Genomic DNA, 20,822 nt, shown 5'->3' with positions numbered 1-20,822 from the left:
TTTTCCAAAATTGTCTTTGTTTTTAGCGCAAAAAATATAAACCGCAAAGGTGATCAAATACCACCAAAAGAAATCTCTATTTGTGGGGGGAAAAAGGATGTATATTTTGTTTGGGAGCCACGTCGCTCGACCGCACAATTGTCAGTTAAAGTGACGCAGTGCCAAATTGCGAAAAAGTGCTCTGGTCTTTGGCCAGCCATTTGCATTTATAAAAAATAAATAATTACACTGCAGTTGGTAAAGCTTTGCACCGCAATGACCAGGTGCAATGCCAGGATCCTGCAGATTTTCAGTCCGTTTTTTGTTCGTAACCTTCCTTACAGGCAGTTACTGAACTCCAGGAAGAGTCGGTGAACTATGAGAGCACTCTCCAGCGCCCTTGCAATTCATTGAGAACTACTACTACAGCTGATCATGTGGTAAGGAGCCTCCTTCGGTGACTCCTTACTACGATCCTGCTGGACATCTTATGACGCCCAGTCAGGATAACTGAACCACCCGACCGGCCGTAATTTTTCTATAGGTCAGGCGGGAAGTGGTTAACCACTTACAGACCGCCCGACTACAAAATACGGTGGCACTTTGAAGAGGGATATCGTTGTTATGGCAGCAGCTAGCTTATGTGAGCTGCTGGTGGAGGCGATCGGGTCCTCTTTTGTGTTGGGTATGGAGCTGAGTGAGGGGAAGATGGCCCCCACCAAGCTTCAAACCACTTTAAAGCGGTGGTTCACCCTCCTTAACATCATTATACCATTACATTCGGCATCGTAGCGCGAGCTACGGTATGCCGGTCTTAAATTTTTAATCCCCGTACTCACTGTGCTATCTATCGATCATTGAAGTTTCCGACTCCCGCGGGGAATGGGCGTGCCTATGGAGAGGGAGGATGATTGACGGCCGGCTCTGGCACGTCACGCTCCCCGAAGACAGCCGGAGTAGGTCTCGGCTCTTCACGACGCCTGCGCACAGGCTATGCGCAGGCGCCGTGAAGAGCCAAGCCTATTTCGGCTATTTCCGGAGAAGCGTGACGTGCCAGGGCCGGCCGTCAATCACCTTCTCTCACCATAGGAACGCCCATTCCCCGGAATCTTCAATGATCCATAGCACAGTGAGTACGGGGATAAAAAATGTAAGACCGGCATACTGTAGCTCGCGCTACGATGCCGAATGTAATGGTATAATAAAAAAAAAAAAATTTTTTTTTTTAATAGGGTGAACCCCCGCTTTAATACCAGACACTTACACCCTCTTCCTGCCCAAGCCAATTTTTAGCTTTCAGCGCTGTCGGTGTAAAAATGACAAATGCGCGGTCATGCTACACTGTACCCAAACAGAATTTTTTGCATTTTGTTTCCACAAATAGAGCTTTCTTTTTTGTGGTATTTGAGCACCTCTACAGTTTGTTTAGCAAAAAAAAAAAAAAGTCATTTTTTTTTTGTTTGTTATAAAATTTTGTAAATAAGTAAGTTTTCTCCTTCACTGATGGGCACTGGTAGGCAGCACTGGGCACTCATGGGTGGTACTGGTGGGCACTGATAGGCGACACTGGGCACTCATGGGTACTTATGGGTGGCACTGATAGGCATACCTGGTGGCATTGGCAAGCTTTTTTTTTTTTTTTTTTTAAATCTCTTTATTTTTCTCATATACAAACATACAAGTATACATTTCACATTTCCATTAAAATCACATAAATACCCACATTCCCTTACATACTTCACATTTATGTCTTCTTCCATTTACCTCCTTTTATTCCCTTTCCTCCATTGGTGTAGTTCCATCCCACTTCCCTACCCTGAGGCTGTTGTCACGTTTTCTATCCAATTTGCCCATATTTTCTTATATTTCTCCCCATTTCCTCTATTATGGTATGTCTCTTTATACAATGGCAAATTACTATTTATCAAGTTCTTCCATTGCACCACTGAGGGGGCTTGCACTTTCTTCCAATTTAACACTATTACCTTTCTTGCGTAGAAGAGCAACAGACTCACCTGTGTTCTTCTTTCTATAGGGGACAGATATATAACGGACAGATCTCTGCCTCTAGGTTGAGCTGAACTAATGTCACTTCATCAATTATTCTCAACACCTCTCTCCAAAACCACCTTATCTTTGGGCAGGTCCAGAATATATGTATGAAGTTTCCCGGAATACCCGCACATCTCCAACAGTTTTGAGAATTTGATGGGAACATTTTAAACAACTTATATGGTGTGTAATAGATCCTATGTGTAATTTTAAATTGGATTCATTTGTCTCGAAGTGAGACTAGGATCTGAAAAGGGATTTTATATATCTTCCCCCAATTTTCTGATGATCATTTTGGGACATCTCTCAACCAACATTCATATAGTTTATTCATATCTGATGGTTCTGTTTTTCCTAAATACGAGTATAATGTTGAGATCATCCCTTTTTCCTTTCTCTTTCTCACCATTTGTTCTAAGCCTGTGTCTATCAGTTGTGGAATACTATCCGGGAATTGGGCTGTCAGAGCATGAACCATCTGCATATGTCTAAAAAAATAATTCTCTGGTACATTCCACTTTTCTCTCATATCTGCAAATGAAGCTTTTTTCCCCTCATGTATTACTTGTGATATTTTTTTTTACTTCATATTTCGTCCATGCTCTGGGATCCTGAATGGAAGATAAGTGTACCAATTCAGGGTTTTGCCACAGTGGTGTATTTGGGGATATATCTGTTTTTAGATTACTCTCTCTTGCCATACCGATTTTCCATGCCCTTATTGTTGTTATCATTGACGGGGTCAGATCTTGCCTACATTTCATCCCACGAAATGGCAATACCTGAAGTGCCTCCAAAGACTGGACCACTGCAGCCTCCACTATTGTAGTGGGATCATAGCCGTTGGGATTCAACCATCTCCCTATTGTCACCAGCTAAGTTGAAAGATAATATTTATATAGGTCTGGAAATGCCAGTCCCCCCTGTTCCACTGGGCGCATAAGTGTTTTTAATTTTATTCTAGCTATTTTATTTTGCCATATAAATGAGGATAAAATACCCTGCATCTATATAAAAATAACTTTTTGGTAATTGGCAAGCATTGTGGATGGACAGATTGGCAGCAGCCTGGGCATTGATCGGCAGCTGCCTGGGCACTTATTTGCATATTCCTGGTGGTCTAGGGTGGCATACCTGGTGGTCCAGTGTGGGTGGTGGTCCTGGGCAAGTTTCCAAGGGCGGGCTGCGCTGATAAGCAATGAGCACAGAACCCCCCCCCCATGTCAGGAGAGCAGCCAATCGACTCTCCTCGCGTCTGTCAGATGTGAGTGAGGAAAAGCCGATCAACGGCTCTTCCTGTTTATATCGTGATTAGCTGTGATTGGACACGCCGTAGGCTCTGAGGAAGAGGCCCCTGACGCCTCGAAACGCGTAAGCCAGCAGTGACGCACCTCAAAACCCCCCCTACATTCCGGAGTGTGGTTCGAGGGGTATCTATTTCATCGTTTGTGACAAGCCTTTTATCACCATTTGTTTGTGAGTAGTTTTTAATATCAATTTTATTTAATAAATTGTCAAATGGTAGTACACGAGGCTGGTGCGCCTTTCTTTCTCCCTTCTTGTTTTCTGTCAGGATCCCCCCATCCATGAAGGGCAGCAAGGCCTTTGTTACCACTGTTCTTGACATTCGAGGAAATCTGCATGCAGACTATTGACTAATTGCTGAACATCCAACTTGTGCGCAGGAGTTTTGTGTTCTTTTGTTTGTATATCACCACTGGAGGGAGTAAAGAGCCGGAGCTCCACTTACCATGTCAAGAGCTAGAGCTCAGTGTCAGTCAGCACACTTCTCTGCTGCAAGCTCTGCATAGTGTCTTCAGGGTGCATATGGTCACATTACGGTCCCGCGGCCACCCCCCCCAGAGGCGGGCAGCGCAGACGGCAGACAGTCTCTCTCCTGGGAGGCTAGTTTCGGACAGTATATGCGGCTCCCTAAGCGTAGCCATGTCCTATAAGATGCGCACGTGGCGTGCTTTTACTCCAGGAGGTCACAGGGGGTGTGGCTATGAGGGCAGGCACTTTGGCGTACACGCCGCGCTACTGCGCATGCGCGAAAGGTTTTAAATAACAGTCTCAGACGCCTGACAGACCAAACTGAAGAGACACAGCAGTGGGGGCACGTTATTCTCTGGGTGGTTGAATTATAGGCACTCCCTACTCAGCATTCAGACTGTGTGATTAGTTGCATATTTGGATGCTAAACTAGCACAGTAGTGTTTGCACTGTTTTATACCTTTGCATGGCTTAGGAATTCCCAGGAAAAGAAGAATTCAGGGATTCAAAAAGACACACCGCCTAAAACAGGAGGCTTTATCCATCCTGGACTTATCTTATCCTCTTCTGAACAGTCAAATGCACCCATACAGGATGAGCCATTTATTTTGTCAGGTATAGCCACCTCTCCTATGGTGTCAGCTCCTGCATATGTCACTGAGGACACTTTAGCAGCAGTTTTGGACAAATTAGAAGGTAAGATCGCTACTTCAATCGCTAAATCCACGAAAGAGGATAAGAAGAGTAGTAGGTCCCCTTCCGTGGGTCAAGATCCATCCCCCAAAAAAATCTGGCGAGTATGATGTGGCACTTTTAGAAGATAAGGAGGATGAGCAGGTGGATGAGAGGAACTTTTTTTCTGCCTCTCAGGCTCAAAAATTGCAGGAGCAATGTTATACTGAAGCAGTACGTTCCACGTTCAAGTTGCCCTCTGAAGGGTTAACTGAATCGCCTGTCTCCTCCCTGGGTTCATTAAAATTCCCACAAACTGCATGCTCCTTTTCCTGTTCATCCCTTATTAAAGAATCTTATTTATGCAGATTGGCAACACCCAGATAAGCGTTCTCTCCTCCAGGAAATTTGATATTCTCTATCCCATGGAGGAAAAATGTACAAATAAGTGAAAACTACCAGCTGTAGATACAGCTATTTCTTGTGTAAATAAAAACCTTACTTGTCCTGTTGACAATGCTCAGGTATCTAAAGGTTTCTTCTGAAAATAAGTTATAATCGTTGCTTAAATCTTTCTTTGTTATGGTGGGCAATGTGACCTAACCTGCTGTGGCAGCAGTTGGTATGTGTCTGCTCCTAAAGGAGCAGGTGAAACGGAGACTCAAGGATCTCCCTCCAGACCAGCTCAAACTTTGGGAAAGCCTGCCTAAGGCCTTATGTTTTACAGTGGATGCCATGCCTACGGCCACATCATCCTGAAAGCGCCCAATCTCGCCTGATCTTGGAGGCTAAGCAGGGTCGGGCCTGGTTAGTACCTGGATGGGAGGCCGCCTAGGAATACCAGGTGCCGTAGACTATGGCGCACATGCACATAATCCTTTGGTTAAACATTGGCCATCAGAAGCCCCATGTAAAAAAACGTATCCGGGTTCCTCTTTCATGGGGAACGGCTCTTTGGGGATGATCTGTATAAATATACCAGAAGATCTCAAGTGGGAAAACTACATTATTGCCCAAAAAAAAAAGTCCATGTTTCAAACGGTCTCTTTCTCCGGTTCCAGAGGCCGCCACCTCTAGGCAGTGGCGACGGGATTCTCAGCCAACACAAAGCCAAGGACCCAGAACCAGACTCAGGGCCACAAAAAGCCATGGGTACAAAGAACCGGTAAACTGATCCCTAAAGCTTTCTTATGAAGGTGCGCCCCTGCTTGGCTGAGTGGGTGGACAGCTTCAGCAGTTTTCTACAGATTGGCAAACCGAGATCCAGGACAAGTGGGTAATTCCACAGTATCCTTGGGATACAAAGTAGAATTCCAGGAATTTCCACCCTATCAGTTCCTAAATTCAAATGTCCCCAAAGATCCATTAAAAAGAGAGCCCTTCCTCCAAGCAGCGGATCACTTACTATCCCAACGGGTAGTCAAAGAGGTTCCCCTTAAAAACAAGGCACGGGGTTCTATTCAAATCTCTTTGTAGTTCCGAAACCAAACGGGCAAGTCGGACCCATTCTGGATCTAAAAGCCTTGAATCAGTTTCCAAACATTCAGCATTTCCCAATGGAAACTATTCGATCAGTGGTTTCCACCCTACAAGGCGGAGAATTCCTTCCATCAAAAGACCAAGGATGCATACTTGCACGTGCCGATTTATCCAGCACACCAAAAGTTCCTAAGGTCCTCTATGGAACACCGCCAATATCAGTTTGTGGCTCTACCTTTTGACTTGGCACAGCACCTTGGGTGTTTTACAAAGGTTCTGGCCCCTCTTCTAGCAAATCTAAAAACACATGGCATAACGGTAACCGCCTATCTGTACGATCTACTTTTGGTAGAACAGTCAGTGCACGATTAAATCACAGTGTACACAGTACGGTGAAATACCTGGAATATTTAGGCTGGATTCTAAACCTCCAAAAATCCGCTCTACAGCCTCTGGGAAGGGTGAAGTACTTGAGCATGATTTTAGACACGACCCAAAACAACGTTTTTCTTCCATAGTCGAAGAGGTCATATCCCTGAAGGATTTGGTCCGCAAGATCAAAGCAAAGGGAAAACTATCAATTTGCCTTTGCATGAGGTTAGTGGGAAAGATGGCTTCTTTCGAAGCCATTCCGTATGCCCAGTTTCATTCAAGGCTACTTCAGAACAGTATCCTGGCAACCTGGAACAGAAAGATCCAGGCTCTACACTGCCCGATGCTTCTATTTTCAGAAGTGCGTCAAAGCCTCAGCTGGTGGTTAAGCACCAAGAGTTTACGAGCAGAATTTTTTTTTTCTCCCGGTCACTTGGAAGGTGGTGTCTACGGATGCCAGCCTGTTAGGCTGGGGGGGGGCAATTCTGGAAGAGGCTTCAGCTCAAAGAACTTGGTCCAAGTCCGAAAATAATCTTCCCATCAACATTTTTGAGATTCAAGCAGTATATCTAGCCCTCTAACCTGGACATACAGGTTACAGGGTTACCCAGTTCAGATTCTATCCGACAATGCTACTGCAGTAGCTTACATAAACCACCAGGGGGCACCCGGAGTCGGGATGCTCAGAGGGGTGAACAAGATTTTAACATGGGCAGAAGCTCATATTCCTTGCCTCTCTGCGATCTTCATACCAGGGGTAGAGAATTGGCAAGCAGATTACCTAAGCCACCAGCAATTGCTGCTGCCAGGGGAGTGGTCTATCCACTCCGACGTCTTTTAAGACATATGCCGTAAATGGGGGTCCCTGGATGTGGACCTGTTTTTTGCTTTCAGGTTAAACAGGAAATTAGACAAATTTGTGTCAAGGGTAAATGATCCCCTATCCTGTGGAACGGATGCTCTGATGATTCCCTGGAATCAGTTTTCCCTGATCTATGCATTTCCTCAAATTCCACTCTTGCAGAGACTTCTTTGCAAAATCCGTAAAGACGGGATACCAGCTCTATTGGTGGCCCCAAACTGGCCCAGAAGGTCCTGGTACACAGAGATCATAAGGATGGCGGCAGAGGAACCTTGGATTCTCCCACTTTGCCAAGACCTGCTATCTCAGGGTCTAGTGTTCCATCCTTCTTTACAAAAGCTACGTTTGACGGTCTATTGAAACCTACATGCTGAAGAAGCAGGGGCTCTTGGGCCCAGTTGTTTCTACTCTCATTGATGCTAGGAAGCCGGCCTCCAGAATCATTTATTATAGAGTCTGGAAGGCATATGTTTCCTGGTGTGAATCTAGAGGGTGGGACCCTCAAAAGTATGTCATCAGTAGGATTTCAAGCCCTTGTCGGCTGTGTCCTCTGCAGAGCATCCACCGCTGGAGATTGGCTCTGCTTCAAAAAAGGTTTGTATACTGATCTATATCTTTTAATCACGACACAAGTCGTATTGTAATGGAATGTTATTTTAAAATGACCCTTCCTTTTCAATCTGCAGCTCTATAATTTTCTGAAGATGCAACACAATATGGCTACTTGGAGGTGTTTAGTACAGCGAATCTCTACAGAACACTCCCCTGAAACATTTCCTGCAATAAGATACAAGTCAGATTTCAGGCATCCCTTGCAACAAAATTTTTATTTTTGGTGAAATACTTCCAATAGGAAATCATGTCTAAAGGGATGCAGGCCCAGCAGCTTTCCTCATTGGTGTCCTGCAGGTGCACAGCTTATTGATTATAAAACCACTCCCATTAGACTAACCTTCAAACATGGGCACAGACAAACGCACAGGGATTTCTTCAGAATAACAAAAGATAGGAATTTGCAACAAAGTTGGGGAAAATCCTTGTAATGTACATAGATCACCCAGAGTGGAATGTTTGTTTCACAACAAATGTGGTGTTCCGCTTTATAGGTGAGCGAGGCCCAAGTGCTCAGTAACAAATCCAATATGCAAAATATGTTCACAAAAATGTTCCTTCAAGTTTTACACAATCATTTGATGCTGCAAAATCATGTTAAATTTGATTGTTCTAGTTTCAAATACACAAGTACTGCTGCTCAAAGAAATACTGCTGGAGACGTGTAATAATTTATCCAAGCTGGAGACTTAATATTGAAAAGTACAGCTTCTACTTAATTCTGATTGCATTAAGAAGGAATGACCACGTAGCTAAGTCTTCCTCCTGAGCCTGTCTATTTCTGTCACATGGCAGATGTTAAGTCTTGGCCAACTTGTCTTTTCCTAATAACCTTTATGTCTTAACATTTAACCCACAAAATATCGGCACTAAACCTGGCTTAGCTTTTTAATTTTTTTATATATAATATAAAGATGAATTATAATTAACATATAAGGCAGTTGCGTACAACTGTGTTGATTTTAAAGTGTTGTAGGTTGAAAAATAAGCGTACAGTCAAAAAAAAAAAAAAATAGTAAATGGTTAAGATGCTTATGAGGCTTTTTCCTTTGATATCCTGTCCCAGAGAAACACCAGGAAGTAAGAGAGAAAATCAGGTGTACCTTTTAATTAAGGGCTAGTTATGAATAGGAGTGCCATCACGAAAATATTTTTTTCTCCTAATTTCATGGTCCCACATATCTGTGCCATCTGCTGTAGAAGGGAATTTAGTTGTAGGAACTGGGTACCCTTGTAAATAAAATAAGGTAGATTTCTTAACTTTGTTCTTTACAAGCTGTCTTATTTGGCTTTCTCTGAGAGGCAACATTTACAGACCTGTAATAAATAAAATAATTTGCAGATCAATTACTTGTGCTATATACATATTTGAATAAGGGTTCACCAAGGGTTGCTATATGTAAAAACATATAGGAGCAAGCAGGTAGGCAGACTCTAAGCTTTGACCATGGTTAATAAAGTGAAGATAATACTGTATGGAAATGCAAATACAGGTGCATCTCATAAAATTTGAATATCATCAAAAAGTTTAATATATTTCAGTAATTCAATTCAAAAAGTGAAACTCATCGATTTTTTATAGATGCATTACACGTACAGTGATATCTTCCAAGCATTTCTTTCTTTATCATTTTGATTATGGCTTACAGCTAATGAAAACACAAAATTCTGTATCTCAGAAAATTGTAATATTACGTAAGACAAATAAAAAAATTTTAATACAGAAATGTTGCCTTACTGAAAAGTATGTCCATGTACTGTATAATATGCTCTCAATACTTGTAACATGCGCACAGGATGAAATCGATATCTTCATAAAGCTGGTCAGCAGAGGGAACCATGAATGCTCTAGAATTTCCTGGTAGAAGGCTGCGCTGACTTTGGACTTGATAAAACACAGTGGTCCAACACCAGCAGATGACATTGCTCCCCAAATCATCACGGACTGTGAAAACAATGTGTATTTTATTTGGAAATCTGGAGGAAGAGTGTCCAAGTTTCATGAGGTCCAGTGTGAAGTTTCCAGTCAGTGATGATTTGGGGAGCCATGTCATGTGCTGATGTTGGTCCATTGTGTTTTATTCAGTCAAAAGCCAGTGCAGCCCTCTACCAGGAAATTCTAGAGCACTTCATGCTTCCCTTATCTGACAGCTTTATAGAGATGCTCATTTCATTTTCCAGCAAGAGTTGGCACCTGCTCACACTGCCAAAAGTACCAATACCTGGTTTAATGATCGCGGTATCACTGTGCTTGATTGGCCAGCAAACTCACCTTATCTAAACCCCATAGAGAATCTGTAGAGTATTGCCAAGAGGAAGAAGACACCAGACCCAACAATGCAGACGAGCTGATGGCCACTAACACCTCAGCAGTGCCGCAGGCTGATCACCTCCATGCCACATTGCATTGATGCAGTAATTCGTGAAAAAGGAGCCCGACCAAGTATTGAGTGCATACTATACTGTACATGGACATACTTTTCAGTAAACCAACATTTCTGTAATAAAAATTTTTTTTTTTTTTCATTGGCCTTATGTAATAATATAATTTTCTGAGATACTGAATTTTGGGTTTGTAAGCTGTATGCCATAATCCTCAAAATTAAAGAAATGCAGGATAACTTTTTCTTTTACAGAAGGGTGTTATTTACGAAAGGGAAATCCACTTTGCACTACAAGTGAACTTGGCAGTGCAGTTGCTGTAGATCCGAGGGGGACTTGCAAGGAATAAAGCAACCATGATCCCAGTAGAGGAATCCCCAACCTTTACAGACCCGGCTGACAGGATGGCAGAGGCTGTGGCACACAGCATGTTTACTATGGCTGGTTCGGCAATGCATTCTGTCTTGTCCTTGGCCCTGGTGTCGCAGACCCTAACTGAATAGGCCAAGCTTTTGCACCAGGGTTTTGGGTAGTGAATTGAACATTTTGGAGGTACCAAAGAAGAACGTCAGAGTTCGTCCACTTCGGGGGGACCTGTGTCTCCTTGTGTGGATATAATTCCTGTAAAGATCTGGTGACGTGCGAACTACCCAAGGTCTCCTCTAGCCCCGTCCAAAAAATTGGGTTACCTGGGTCTGACTCTGAAGTGGATGCTGACCAGGTTAGTAGTTTTTCTTCTCAAACATCAGACCTTCAGCAGGTTCAGTTCAACGGGAAGTAACTAAGGGTCGTGGCAATCTTGCGGGTTCCTCTGGTAGACACCACAGTCGTCCTAGTGCCACTGCGGGGCCAACACCTTCCTCTTATGCGGTGCCTACGAAGGACCAAGGGCAAAAGTCTTCTGGTTGTTCTGATGGCTGTAAATGTCCCTTGGGAGCCATCTCTCAGAAAGGACCAGTTGTACTGAGGGCTGAGTTTCCATCCTGCTTCACAGTTACTGGTTTTAATGGCCTAGCCATTGAAAGCCAGGTACTAAGAGAGAGAGGTATGTCGGAATAGGTGATTCCTAATATGGTGAACGTGAGGAAGTCGTCTTCTAGTAAGATATATACCATCGTATGTGGAAAGCGTACATTTCTTGGTGTGTGTCGATTGGCGTTCATCCTTGATTCTTTTCTGTGGCTTGGGGCATTGAGCAAAAGTTGGCCTTGAGTACCATCAAGGGCCAGGTGTCTGCCTTGGCAGTCTTCTTTCAGCAACCCCTAGCCACTCACTCTTTAGTTCGTACCTTCATTCAAGGAGTCCAGCATGTGGCTCCAACTGTACGGTCTCTTTTGCTGCCATGGGATTTAAATTTACTACTATCGCTTCTCCAGAAACCTCCAATTGAGAATGTTCGTGTGATTCCCTTACCTATGTTGTCCCAAAAGGTGGCATTCTTGATAGCTAATACCTTGGCCGCAAGGTTTTGCAGGCTGCTGTTTAAAGAGGGGGATTCCCTCTTGAGGGGTGTTTTTTCTTTAAAATGTTTTATTATGGATGGGGCTCCTGTGTCCCGATTCAGGCTCCTCTGTCCTGGTAAGGGATTTTGTGTTTAGCCTTGGGTTATTTTTTGCCCACCCTCATTTTTTCTTTGGCACTGTTTTTTGTACTCGCTGTAAGATTCAGTTCAACGGACAAAGCACCCACTTTTCTATGGAGTTTTTGATACTTCTATTACTACTTGCTCCAAAACGGGATACCTAGAACAGTAACGGGGTTATATACTGACTGAGGACAGCCCAAGGGCGTAGCCAGGTATTTTTATTTGTTCTGCCTAGTTTTACTCCTGCGTAGGTGATATAACCCAATCCTCAGGATTGACGAGGTGCAATGTCTGTATGGCGAGTACAAAAGTCCAATTTTTGTAATGCTTATTTCTACTGCACTATTGAAATTGTGGTGAGACCCACTGGGTTACATTTTAGCGCAGTTTTTTTTTCTATTTTATTTTTTGGTAAAGGGGAACTAACCCATTAATACAGGGGTACTCATCCCCTGGGGGCGTGGACTGGTACCGATCCATAGCCTGTTGGGAACTGGGCCATGTAGGAATTCACACTGTGGGAACGGAGAGCCGCTTCAGCAGCTGTCCTATGCTGACAATGTGTTGCGCAATTCAGTGCATCACACAGCTTATTTTTTTTTTTTTTTAATACTACCTATTTTTGAAGAGTACTAAACGTATATGTCATTCATGGCAATGTACATTGCCAATGCGATTTGTGCTCTGCAATAAAATGCAGCCTAGGCTGTGCGCAGTGTGAATGGGTCATAAAGGAACCCTCATCACCTGCTCTGTGGAACAATTATCTTCCACAAAACCGGTCCCTGGTACTAAAAAGGTTGGGGACCGCTGCTTTTAATCATTCACTTGTATGACTATAGTAAACAGGAGTCTGAATAGCTGATATTGGTTATTAGCATTATTACAATATTTCATAAACTTTTCTCTTTATACATTGCTGCTGAACTCAGTAGCTGGACTGAGGGGTGAAATATGAAAACATAAAGCTATGCCTAATTATGTGTATGCGCAGATCATCTACTGTGTTCATTAAAATAACTGTCCTTTGGAGAAAATTAGAAGTTATTTACTTTATAAGACCCACAAAAACAGTCTTAATGAAGTCCTGTTAAACCTTCTATTTACACTAGATAATGGTTAATAATTTAGCATTGATATGCAGATTGTGCTCTGATTAGGTATTCAAAGCTGCCTAAGGAAAATTAATTCACTAATTGGAAATAACTTGATTGCATGCATGCTTAGTAGCAAAACAATAAGTGGTACAGATGACAAGCTTGTTAATGTGTCATACCCAATTACTGCATATAGATGTTCAACCCAGTAAAATATAGGCTAATTTAATGGAGATCTCCATGCTAAACTAACATTGTTTTTACGGTTTCTAATCTTAGAGTTGTTTTAGGTCTCTAAACATGACCGTTTTTATTTAGTTTCTGAAGCTGAAAAGGCAGCCATTATATAAATAATCGATCCTAAACCAGATACCTACAGTGGCTCAATGTGTGTCATATTATTGGAGGTCAGTGGAAGCCATGCTGTGCCATCACCTTAAAGCAGAGTTCCGGCCACAATTTCACTTTTTAAATATAAATACCCCTGTAATACACAAGCTTAATGTATTCTAGTAAAGTTAGTCTGTAAACTAAGGTCCGTTTTGTTAGGTTGTTACAGCATTTAGACACTTTATAAAATAGAAATTGACTGGGGCCATCTTAAGTGTGGGCATCATGAAGCCAGACTGTATGACTTCCTGGATTTCAGCCTTGCAGATCTCGCACATGCTCAGTGCTGCACAAGCAATGTAATAGTTTTCAGATCAGGTTTCAGCACCTGTACTGTCCAAGTCCCATGATTCTTCGAGACTGTGCACAGACTCCTGGAAAGTTACACCCACTACATTCCCAGGAGTCTGTGCGGTGAAGCTTAAGCACCTAGGTGCAGGAAGAGGGAAGATTAACTATTCTGCCTAGCAACAACACTTTGAAGGCATCTAAAAAAAAAAAAAAATTCTTAACCACTTAACGCCCGCCGCACGACTATTTACGTCCGCAAAATGGCACGGACAGGCAGATGGGCGTATATATACGTCCTTGCCTTTCCGCGGGTCGGGGGTCCGATCGGGACCCCCTCCGCGGCGGGCGGCTTACCTCGGGGAGCGATCCGGGACGATGGCGCGGCTATTCGTTTATAGCCGGGCAGAGCCGTATGTAAACACGGCTTCCCCGTGCTTCGCTGTGGCGGCGCATCGATCGTGTCATCCCCTTTATAGGGGAGACACAATCGATGACATCAGACCTACAGCCACACCCCCCTACTGTTGTAAACACACGCTAGGTGAAGCCTAACACGTTCAGCGCCACCTGTGGTTAACTCCCAAACTGCAACTGTCATTTTCACAATAAAGAATGCAATTTAAATGCATTTTTTGCTGTGAAAATGACAATGGTCCCAAAAATGTGTCAAAATTGTCCGAAGTGTCCGCCATAATGTCGCAGTCACGAAAAAAATCGCTGATCGCCGCCATTAGTAGTAAAAAAAAAAAAAATAATAAAAATGCAATAAAAATATCCCCTATTTTGTAAACACTATAAATTTTGCGCAAACCAATCGATAAACGCTTATTGCGATTTTTTTTTTTTTACCAAAAATAGGTAGAAGAATACGTATCGGCCTAAACTGAGGGAAAAAAAATGTATATATGTTTTTGGGGGATATTTATTACAGCAAAAAGTAAAACATATTGCATTTTTTTCAAAATTGTCGCTCTATTTTTGTTTATAGCGCAAAAAATAAAAACCGCAGAGGTGATCAAATACCACCAAAAGAAAGCTCTATTTGTGGGGAAAAAAGGACTCCAATTTTGTTTGGGAGCCACGTCGCACGACCGCGCAATTGTCTGTTAAAGCGACGCAGTGCCGAATCGCAAAACCTGGCCTGGGCCTAAAGGTCTGGGTCTTAAGTGGTTAAAGGACTAATGACATTTTTTTAAAACTACTGATGTAATGTTATATTTATGGGTGGAACTCCACTTTAAAGAGCTCCAGGCTCCTTCAGAAAAAATTAAGTTAGCAGCTACAGATACTGTAGCTGCTGACTTTTAGGTCAATGTTAATACACTTAGGGCTTTTTCACACGTCCGCTCAGTTTTTTAGATCATTTTTTTTTTCATCCGTTGATCCGTTTTTTCACCCGTTTTCCGTCCGTTTCCGATCCGTTTTTTCCATCCGTTTTTTCATCCTTTTTTTTTTTTTTTTTTTTTCGGGATTTTTACATATTTTGATGAAAAACGGATGTTAGCGGATCGGATGGTAAACGGATCGTCAGCTAACGTCCGTTTTTCGTCCGTTCCGTTTTTTTGACGGAAGAAAAATAGGGTTTTCTTCCGTTCAAAAAAACGGAGCTTAACGGAGACGGATGTTAACGGACGTTAGCGGATGCTCATCCGCTAACGGACGCTAACCCAAAAAACTGACGAACGGAACGGACGTGTGAAAGAGCCCTTAATATAAGAACACTTGCCTGTCCAGGGATCCTGTGATGTCGGCACCCCAGGCCGCTTTATCAGTCACCAATTGGGTGCAGGTGCTGACATCTGTAGTAAGGGAAACAGGTAGTGAAGCCTTGTGGCTTTGTAGCCTGTTTCCTACTGCGCATACGCGAGTTGCACTGTGCTTTCTGAATGGTCCTGCAATCTTCTGGGACAGGTGTGTCCCCCAGAGGGCAGCAGGGAAAGGGAGGAGGGGCCGGAAATGTCATAAATCGGCGATCTTACCTGAAAGTAGGAGCAAGTATCTGTCAAAATCAGGTACTCTCTCCCCCTCCCCCAAAAAAGTGGCAGTGGAGGGGGGGGGGTCGCTGCAAGCAAGCAGAGCTTTCACCTTTTTGGGTGGTTATAATAATTGGGGGTTTTAACTTTTTAGCAAGAAATACTGATTGTTACATGAGAATATAAAGTGCCGGAAAAGGCTTTTACCTGGAGGTGGTTAAAATATGAGATACCGTATGGGTGGATGGCTCCAGCTCTCTTCCTCTCAGACCTTAGCAAGCCTCACTCTCTCATGAATGGCATGCCCCAAAACTGGTCACTGGATCGCTTCTCATGTACCCGTATCGGCAGCAAAAACACATACCAAGGAAATACCATTTATTGTAAAGAAGACCTGAAAACAGATTTAAAACCTGAGCAAGTTAACAACAAAATAAAAATGTTGTAAAACACACAAACCACATGTGCATTCAATCTTCATCATAGTGGCATATGCACCAGAGCAGACTTATCCTGTCTGTTCTAGATGAGTATACATATAATAAAGACAGCACGTAAAACCGCATGCTTACATAGAAAAAATAATAATATCTTGTCCTTAAGACAAATCTCAAAAAATGCTTCGGTGCACAGACCACTAGAAAATAGGACAGAAGACAAAATAAAAAAACAGCCTTTTACTATTACACTGAGTTCCATAGATCTGGAGATCAGAATGGGATGCTCCCACTGTTCATAATAATGGGAAACATCCCATTCAAAGGTGAGATCCACAGGTTTTCTAGTATTTAAGCTAAAAAATACTTCCTCCTTACATAACATCCTGATCTTGTCCCTACCTCTCTTTGGTAGCAATTTTTTTTTGACCCCTTGTATAGACAAACCAGATGCATCCTTCACCTTCATCCTGTCGCCCAGTGTTTAGTACTCCCGCAGCCCTCTCTAAAGAGCTGACTGAGGCAGACTGATGCTGGTTGAGTCCCATCTGGTAGTGGAAAACTTCCTGAGGTTGGAGAGAGGTGTTTGCAGAGTGTGGATATGTCTGCCAGCGAAAGGGGCCCTGTGCATTAGCACAGACATTCATCTGGGGGGTATGTTTGCTCTGCAAGGATGTTATAGGTGGATGTACACTCTTGTCTGCTGTGTCTGATTAGCACAGTTGGTATTCGTAGCATACACCTGCAGATCGCCTCCCATCCACAAGAAACGGTAGTATAATCCGGGTGTGCATTGTTCTCTGGAACAACGCCGAATAAGGATTCCTATTAGCGGTAATACAGGAGCTTTTGGATTGTTATGGTCTGAGATGGAGTCCATGTTTGTTTAGTCTTGCGGGGTCTTTGTTTACCTTCCATGCATCCTGTCTCTGCTCAGACACACCCATAGGAAATCCTTTTAGCCATTATTCATTGGTTGTTTGCATTAACTCATCCTGTTGGAAGGATTTCCTGTTTGTCACATCCTGTGTAGGAGGCGATTGGCTGTTGGAGCCCAGACTTCCTGTTTGTAATTTCTTTTGTTGTCTTTGCATAAAAGAACCCAGTGAACTGCTCGGCAGGCAGTCATGCTGAGATGAAAACGCAAGTATGGTCATGTCTGTTTACTTGGATTGCTGGGTTTTAGATATACAGGAAATAAAGTTGTAGGTAAGATGCATTATATCATTAGACAAAATATGTGCTTTTTAGCACAGGAGATATGGCTGTGCGCTCTGCATACAGCCTTATCTCCACGACAGTATCAGTGAGTATTTGAGCAAAAGTATCAGTACTCGTATTTGGCCTTAAACTGCCATTGGTGCATCCCTATGAGAAAATTTACCATTTTAGGGGGGGGGGGGGTAATTGAAATTGATGGCAGCAACAGGTCTTAAAAAAAGTTGATGTTTACCTAGGTCTAGCATCACCTCTTTTAACAGCACTCTGTAAACATCTGGGAACTTGGGAGACCAGTTTCTGGAGAGCAATGTTGTCCTGTTCTTGCCCGATATTGGATTTCTAACTGCTCAACATTCCTAGGTCTTCACTTACAATAGGTCTTTATTACCACCTGTTATAGGCCGGGCGGGGGCTCCATATTCCTGACTGGACGTCCTATGATGTCCTTCAGAAAAAGTTGCTTGTGCGCGCTCCTGGGGCGATCGGAGATGCTGTATGTCCAAGCAACACACTGCACCACCGATCACGGTAAAGAGCCTATGAAGTAGGCTCCTCACCACGTGATCAGCTGTGTCCAATGACAGCTGATCAGTGTAACAGAAACTAAGAAAACCTTTTATTTATTTGTTGGTCTTTTTTTTCATTTGTTTAGCAAAAAAAAAATTGCAGTGGTGATTAATTTCCATCAAAAGAGCCTGTTTGGGTACAGTATTGCATGACTGTGCAAGTTTCATTCGAAGTGCAACAGAGCTGAAAATTGGCTTCAGCAGGAAGGGGTGAAAGTGGCCAGTATTGAAGTGGTTAAAGTTTTGAAATATACCTGGTATGACCTGTACAAATGTTCAAAGGTAATCAACATTGTAAAAAGGTACGAGTGCTGCTGTGAGCCATAGAAAACCATAACGGTTATGATGATGCAGATCAATAACTATGGCATAATATAAGCTAGGTTTACAGTAACAATACACATATTATGAGCTACGGGGCTAGGCGAGGTGGGGGAAAGGGGTATGAGTAGGTATGAGAGTCTGGCCTTGCATAACAAATAGTTAACAGACATAGTAGCCAGGACCTCCTAGAACAGGTGACCTGAGAAGACAAAGAAAGAGAGAATGGAAAGAAGGGGAGAACAAGTGAAGGACGTCGGACACTCAAGCCAGAAACCCAGGGCATTAGGTGCCTATAGCAGTGTGTAGTTTTAGGGGGGCATGGCGGGGTGGGCGTATTGTATCCACGGAGCCCAGGTTTTTTGGAATTTCTTGTGTGTATCTAGGAGAATGCTAGTAAGCTTTACATTGATGCAACAATGAACTTCTCCGAAGGAAACACAGTCCTAGATCTTCTTTGTCATAATTTTAACTTCAAGATGTGCAAAATATTTTAAAGTGGTGAAAAGTCTAAACTGCAGACAGGCCAGAAGAGCACCCAGACTCTACTACAAAGCCATACTGTTGTCATAGAATGCAGTATGTGGTTTAGTGTTGTCCTGCTGAAATATGCAAGGCCTTCCCTGAAAAAGACATTGACTAGATGGGAGCATATGCTGCTCTAAAATCTGGATATATCTTTCAGTATTGGTACATTTTCAGATGTGCAAGCTGCCCATTCCTTATGCACTAATGCACCCTCATACCATCAGAGATGCAAGCTTTTGAACTGAGCCAGAAGGCCCATTTCCTCTCTTGTCCAGAGGACACGGTGCCCACGGAAGAATGTCAAATTTTAGTTTGTCCGACCACCGAACAGTTTTCTCACTTTGCAACAGATCATTTTAAATGCGCTCTGGCCCAGAAAAGACAGCAGCATTTCTGGATCTTGTTCAGATACGCATTCTTATTGCTAATTAACCTAATTAGTTGCATAATGTTCTTCCAGATCTTTTTTATTTATTTTTTTACCACTTACTTTGCATCTTTTTGTTGCCCTGTCCCAACATTTTTGAGACCTGTTGCTACCATCAATGCCAACATTTCCTAATTTTTTCTCTTTAAATGGTACATTTTCTTATTTTAAACATTTGATATGTTTTCTATTGTGAATAAAATATGGGTTTATGAGATTTGTAAATAGTCTGTTTGTTTTTATGCAGATTTTCCACAGCTTCCCAACTTTTTGGAGTTGTACAAACGGCAACATAAATAACAGAAAAATATATTTTAATAAAGGTTAAACGGGGTTTCTTTTTGTGTTTATCTTTTTAGACAATTTTTTTCTTTAAAGTTTAAATTTTAACACACATTGATTTTATCCACAAACGCCAAGCAAACACATTTTTTAAACTGTTTATATTGTTTTCACGTTGTTACCAGATGTTCAGAATTTTCATGGCTGTCAAGTAAATATAAATTTGTAGAATCTCCTTTCAGTAGAAAACCATGTTTACAATGTAACATATATATATATACACAAACAATTGTAAGCTTTACAATTCTAAAATATCAGTTATAGAAAACATAACTACTAATAATATTAATTTTCATTACATGAGTTACATATTTTTATTTACTTACTGTACGATTTACATTCATTTCATGTGACTCTTGTAGATTTCCCCTACAAATTTATTCTAAGATCATCCAACAAACCGTCTCACTGTATTACATGAATACATCAGGCTTATGGCTGTTGCTTCAAGAAGCACATCCAATTCAAGTTCCTTAATTTAGTACTTTTGTAAATGTTTTCCAGTCATGTAAAGAGACCACAAACGATATTACAACTTCATGAAAATAGCTGTTGCAGTGCAAAATATAAACAGTTTCATCACACATATTGTGGTCAGCTAACTGTGGGGATGGAGCCTGGTGGAACATTATCTGGACCATAATCCGCTATTGGTATATCCACATTTGGATCAGATTTCCCAGAAAGTGTAGAAATCTGGTTGAATTTACCCAGGTTCTTGATAATTTTGATATTTTGTTTAGCAGTTTCCATACAGCTGTTCTCCAGTAACCATCCATGGGATTCACTTTCTGGGTCTCCCAGTATCAGCACATTTTCCATGGCAGTCTGAAGGTAACGTACACCAGTGAGTACTGAGAGCTATAGAAGACAAAAAGAGTCATTGATCCACAGCAAATGTACAGTTTCTAATACTATTATAATAACATAAATCGGGTATATTGGCGCTAAGGCAGCAGTAGCATGTAAATATTGTTTGGATGTTGCCAAATATACTCATTGAAAGACTGCAGTTCACAGTCATGAGACCTTTCTAGATATTTTCAAATGCAAAATTGAGCTAATGTAATCCCTGTTCCCAATCTTAATCTCAGCAATGTCTTGATATACAGTTGTGCTCATAAGTTAACATACCCTAGCAGAATTTATGATTTCTTGGCTATTTTAGAGAATATGAATGATAACACAAAAACATTTCTTTCACACATAGTTAGTGTTTGGCTGAAGCCATCCATTATCAATCAACTGTGTTTACTCTTTTTAAATCATAATGACAAAAGAAACAAATCTGATCAAAAGTTTACATACCCTGGTGATTTTTGCCCTGATAAAATTCACACAAGTTGGCGCAAAGGGGTTTGAATGTCTATTAAAGGTAACCATCCTCACCTGTGATCTGTTTGCTTGTAATGTGTGTGTGTGTGTATGTGTTTATATATATATATATATATATATATATAT

At 42.1% G+C, this 20,822-nt stretch overlaps 1 protein-coding gene and 1 pseudogene across 2 annotated transcripts in view; one reads left to right on the top strand and one right to left on the bottom strand.

Moving 5' to 3' along the window:
- The first annotated feature begins 5,213 nt into the window (after positions 1 to 5,213).
- LOC120921235 lies at positions 5,214 to 5,332 on the top strand (annotated as a pseudogene).
- A 13,106-nt stretch (positions 5,333 to 18,438) lies between these two features.
- Positions 18,439 to 20,822, bottom strand: part of LOC120920436 (photoreceptor outer segment membrane glycoprotein 2-like) — a 28,687-nt gene continuing 26,303 nt past the window's right edge. For both annotated transcript variants that reach the window (XM_040332533.1, XM_040332534.1), the window contains exon 4: positions 18,439 to 20,222. In XM_040332533.1, the coding sequence (XP_040188467.1) occupies positions 19,956 to 20,222 (267 nt within the window). In that variant the 3' untranslated portion in view covers positions 18,439 to 19,955. The remainder of the gene's footprint in view (positions 20,223 to 20,822) is intronic.

Source organism: Rana temporaria, chromosome 13, assembly GCF_905171775.1.
Source record: "Rana temporaria chromosome 13, aRanTem1.1, whole genome shotgun sequence".
In the NCBI taxonomy this organism is placed as follows: domain Eukaryota; kingdom Metazoa; phylum Chordata; class Amphibia; order Anura; family Ranidae; genus Rana; species Rana temporaria.
Note: the sequence above shows the minus strand (reverse complement) of the source record. Positions and strands in the feature narration are given on the sequence as shown.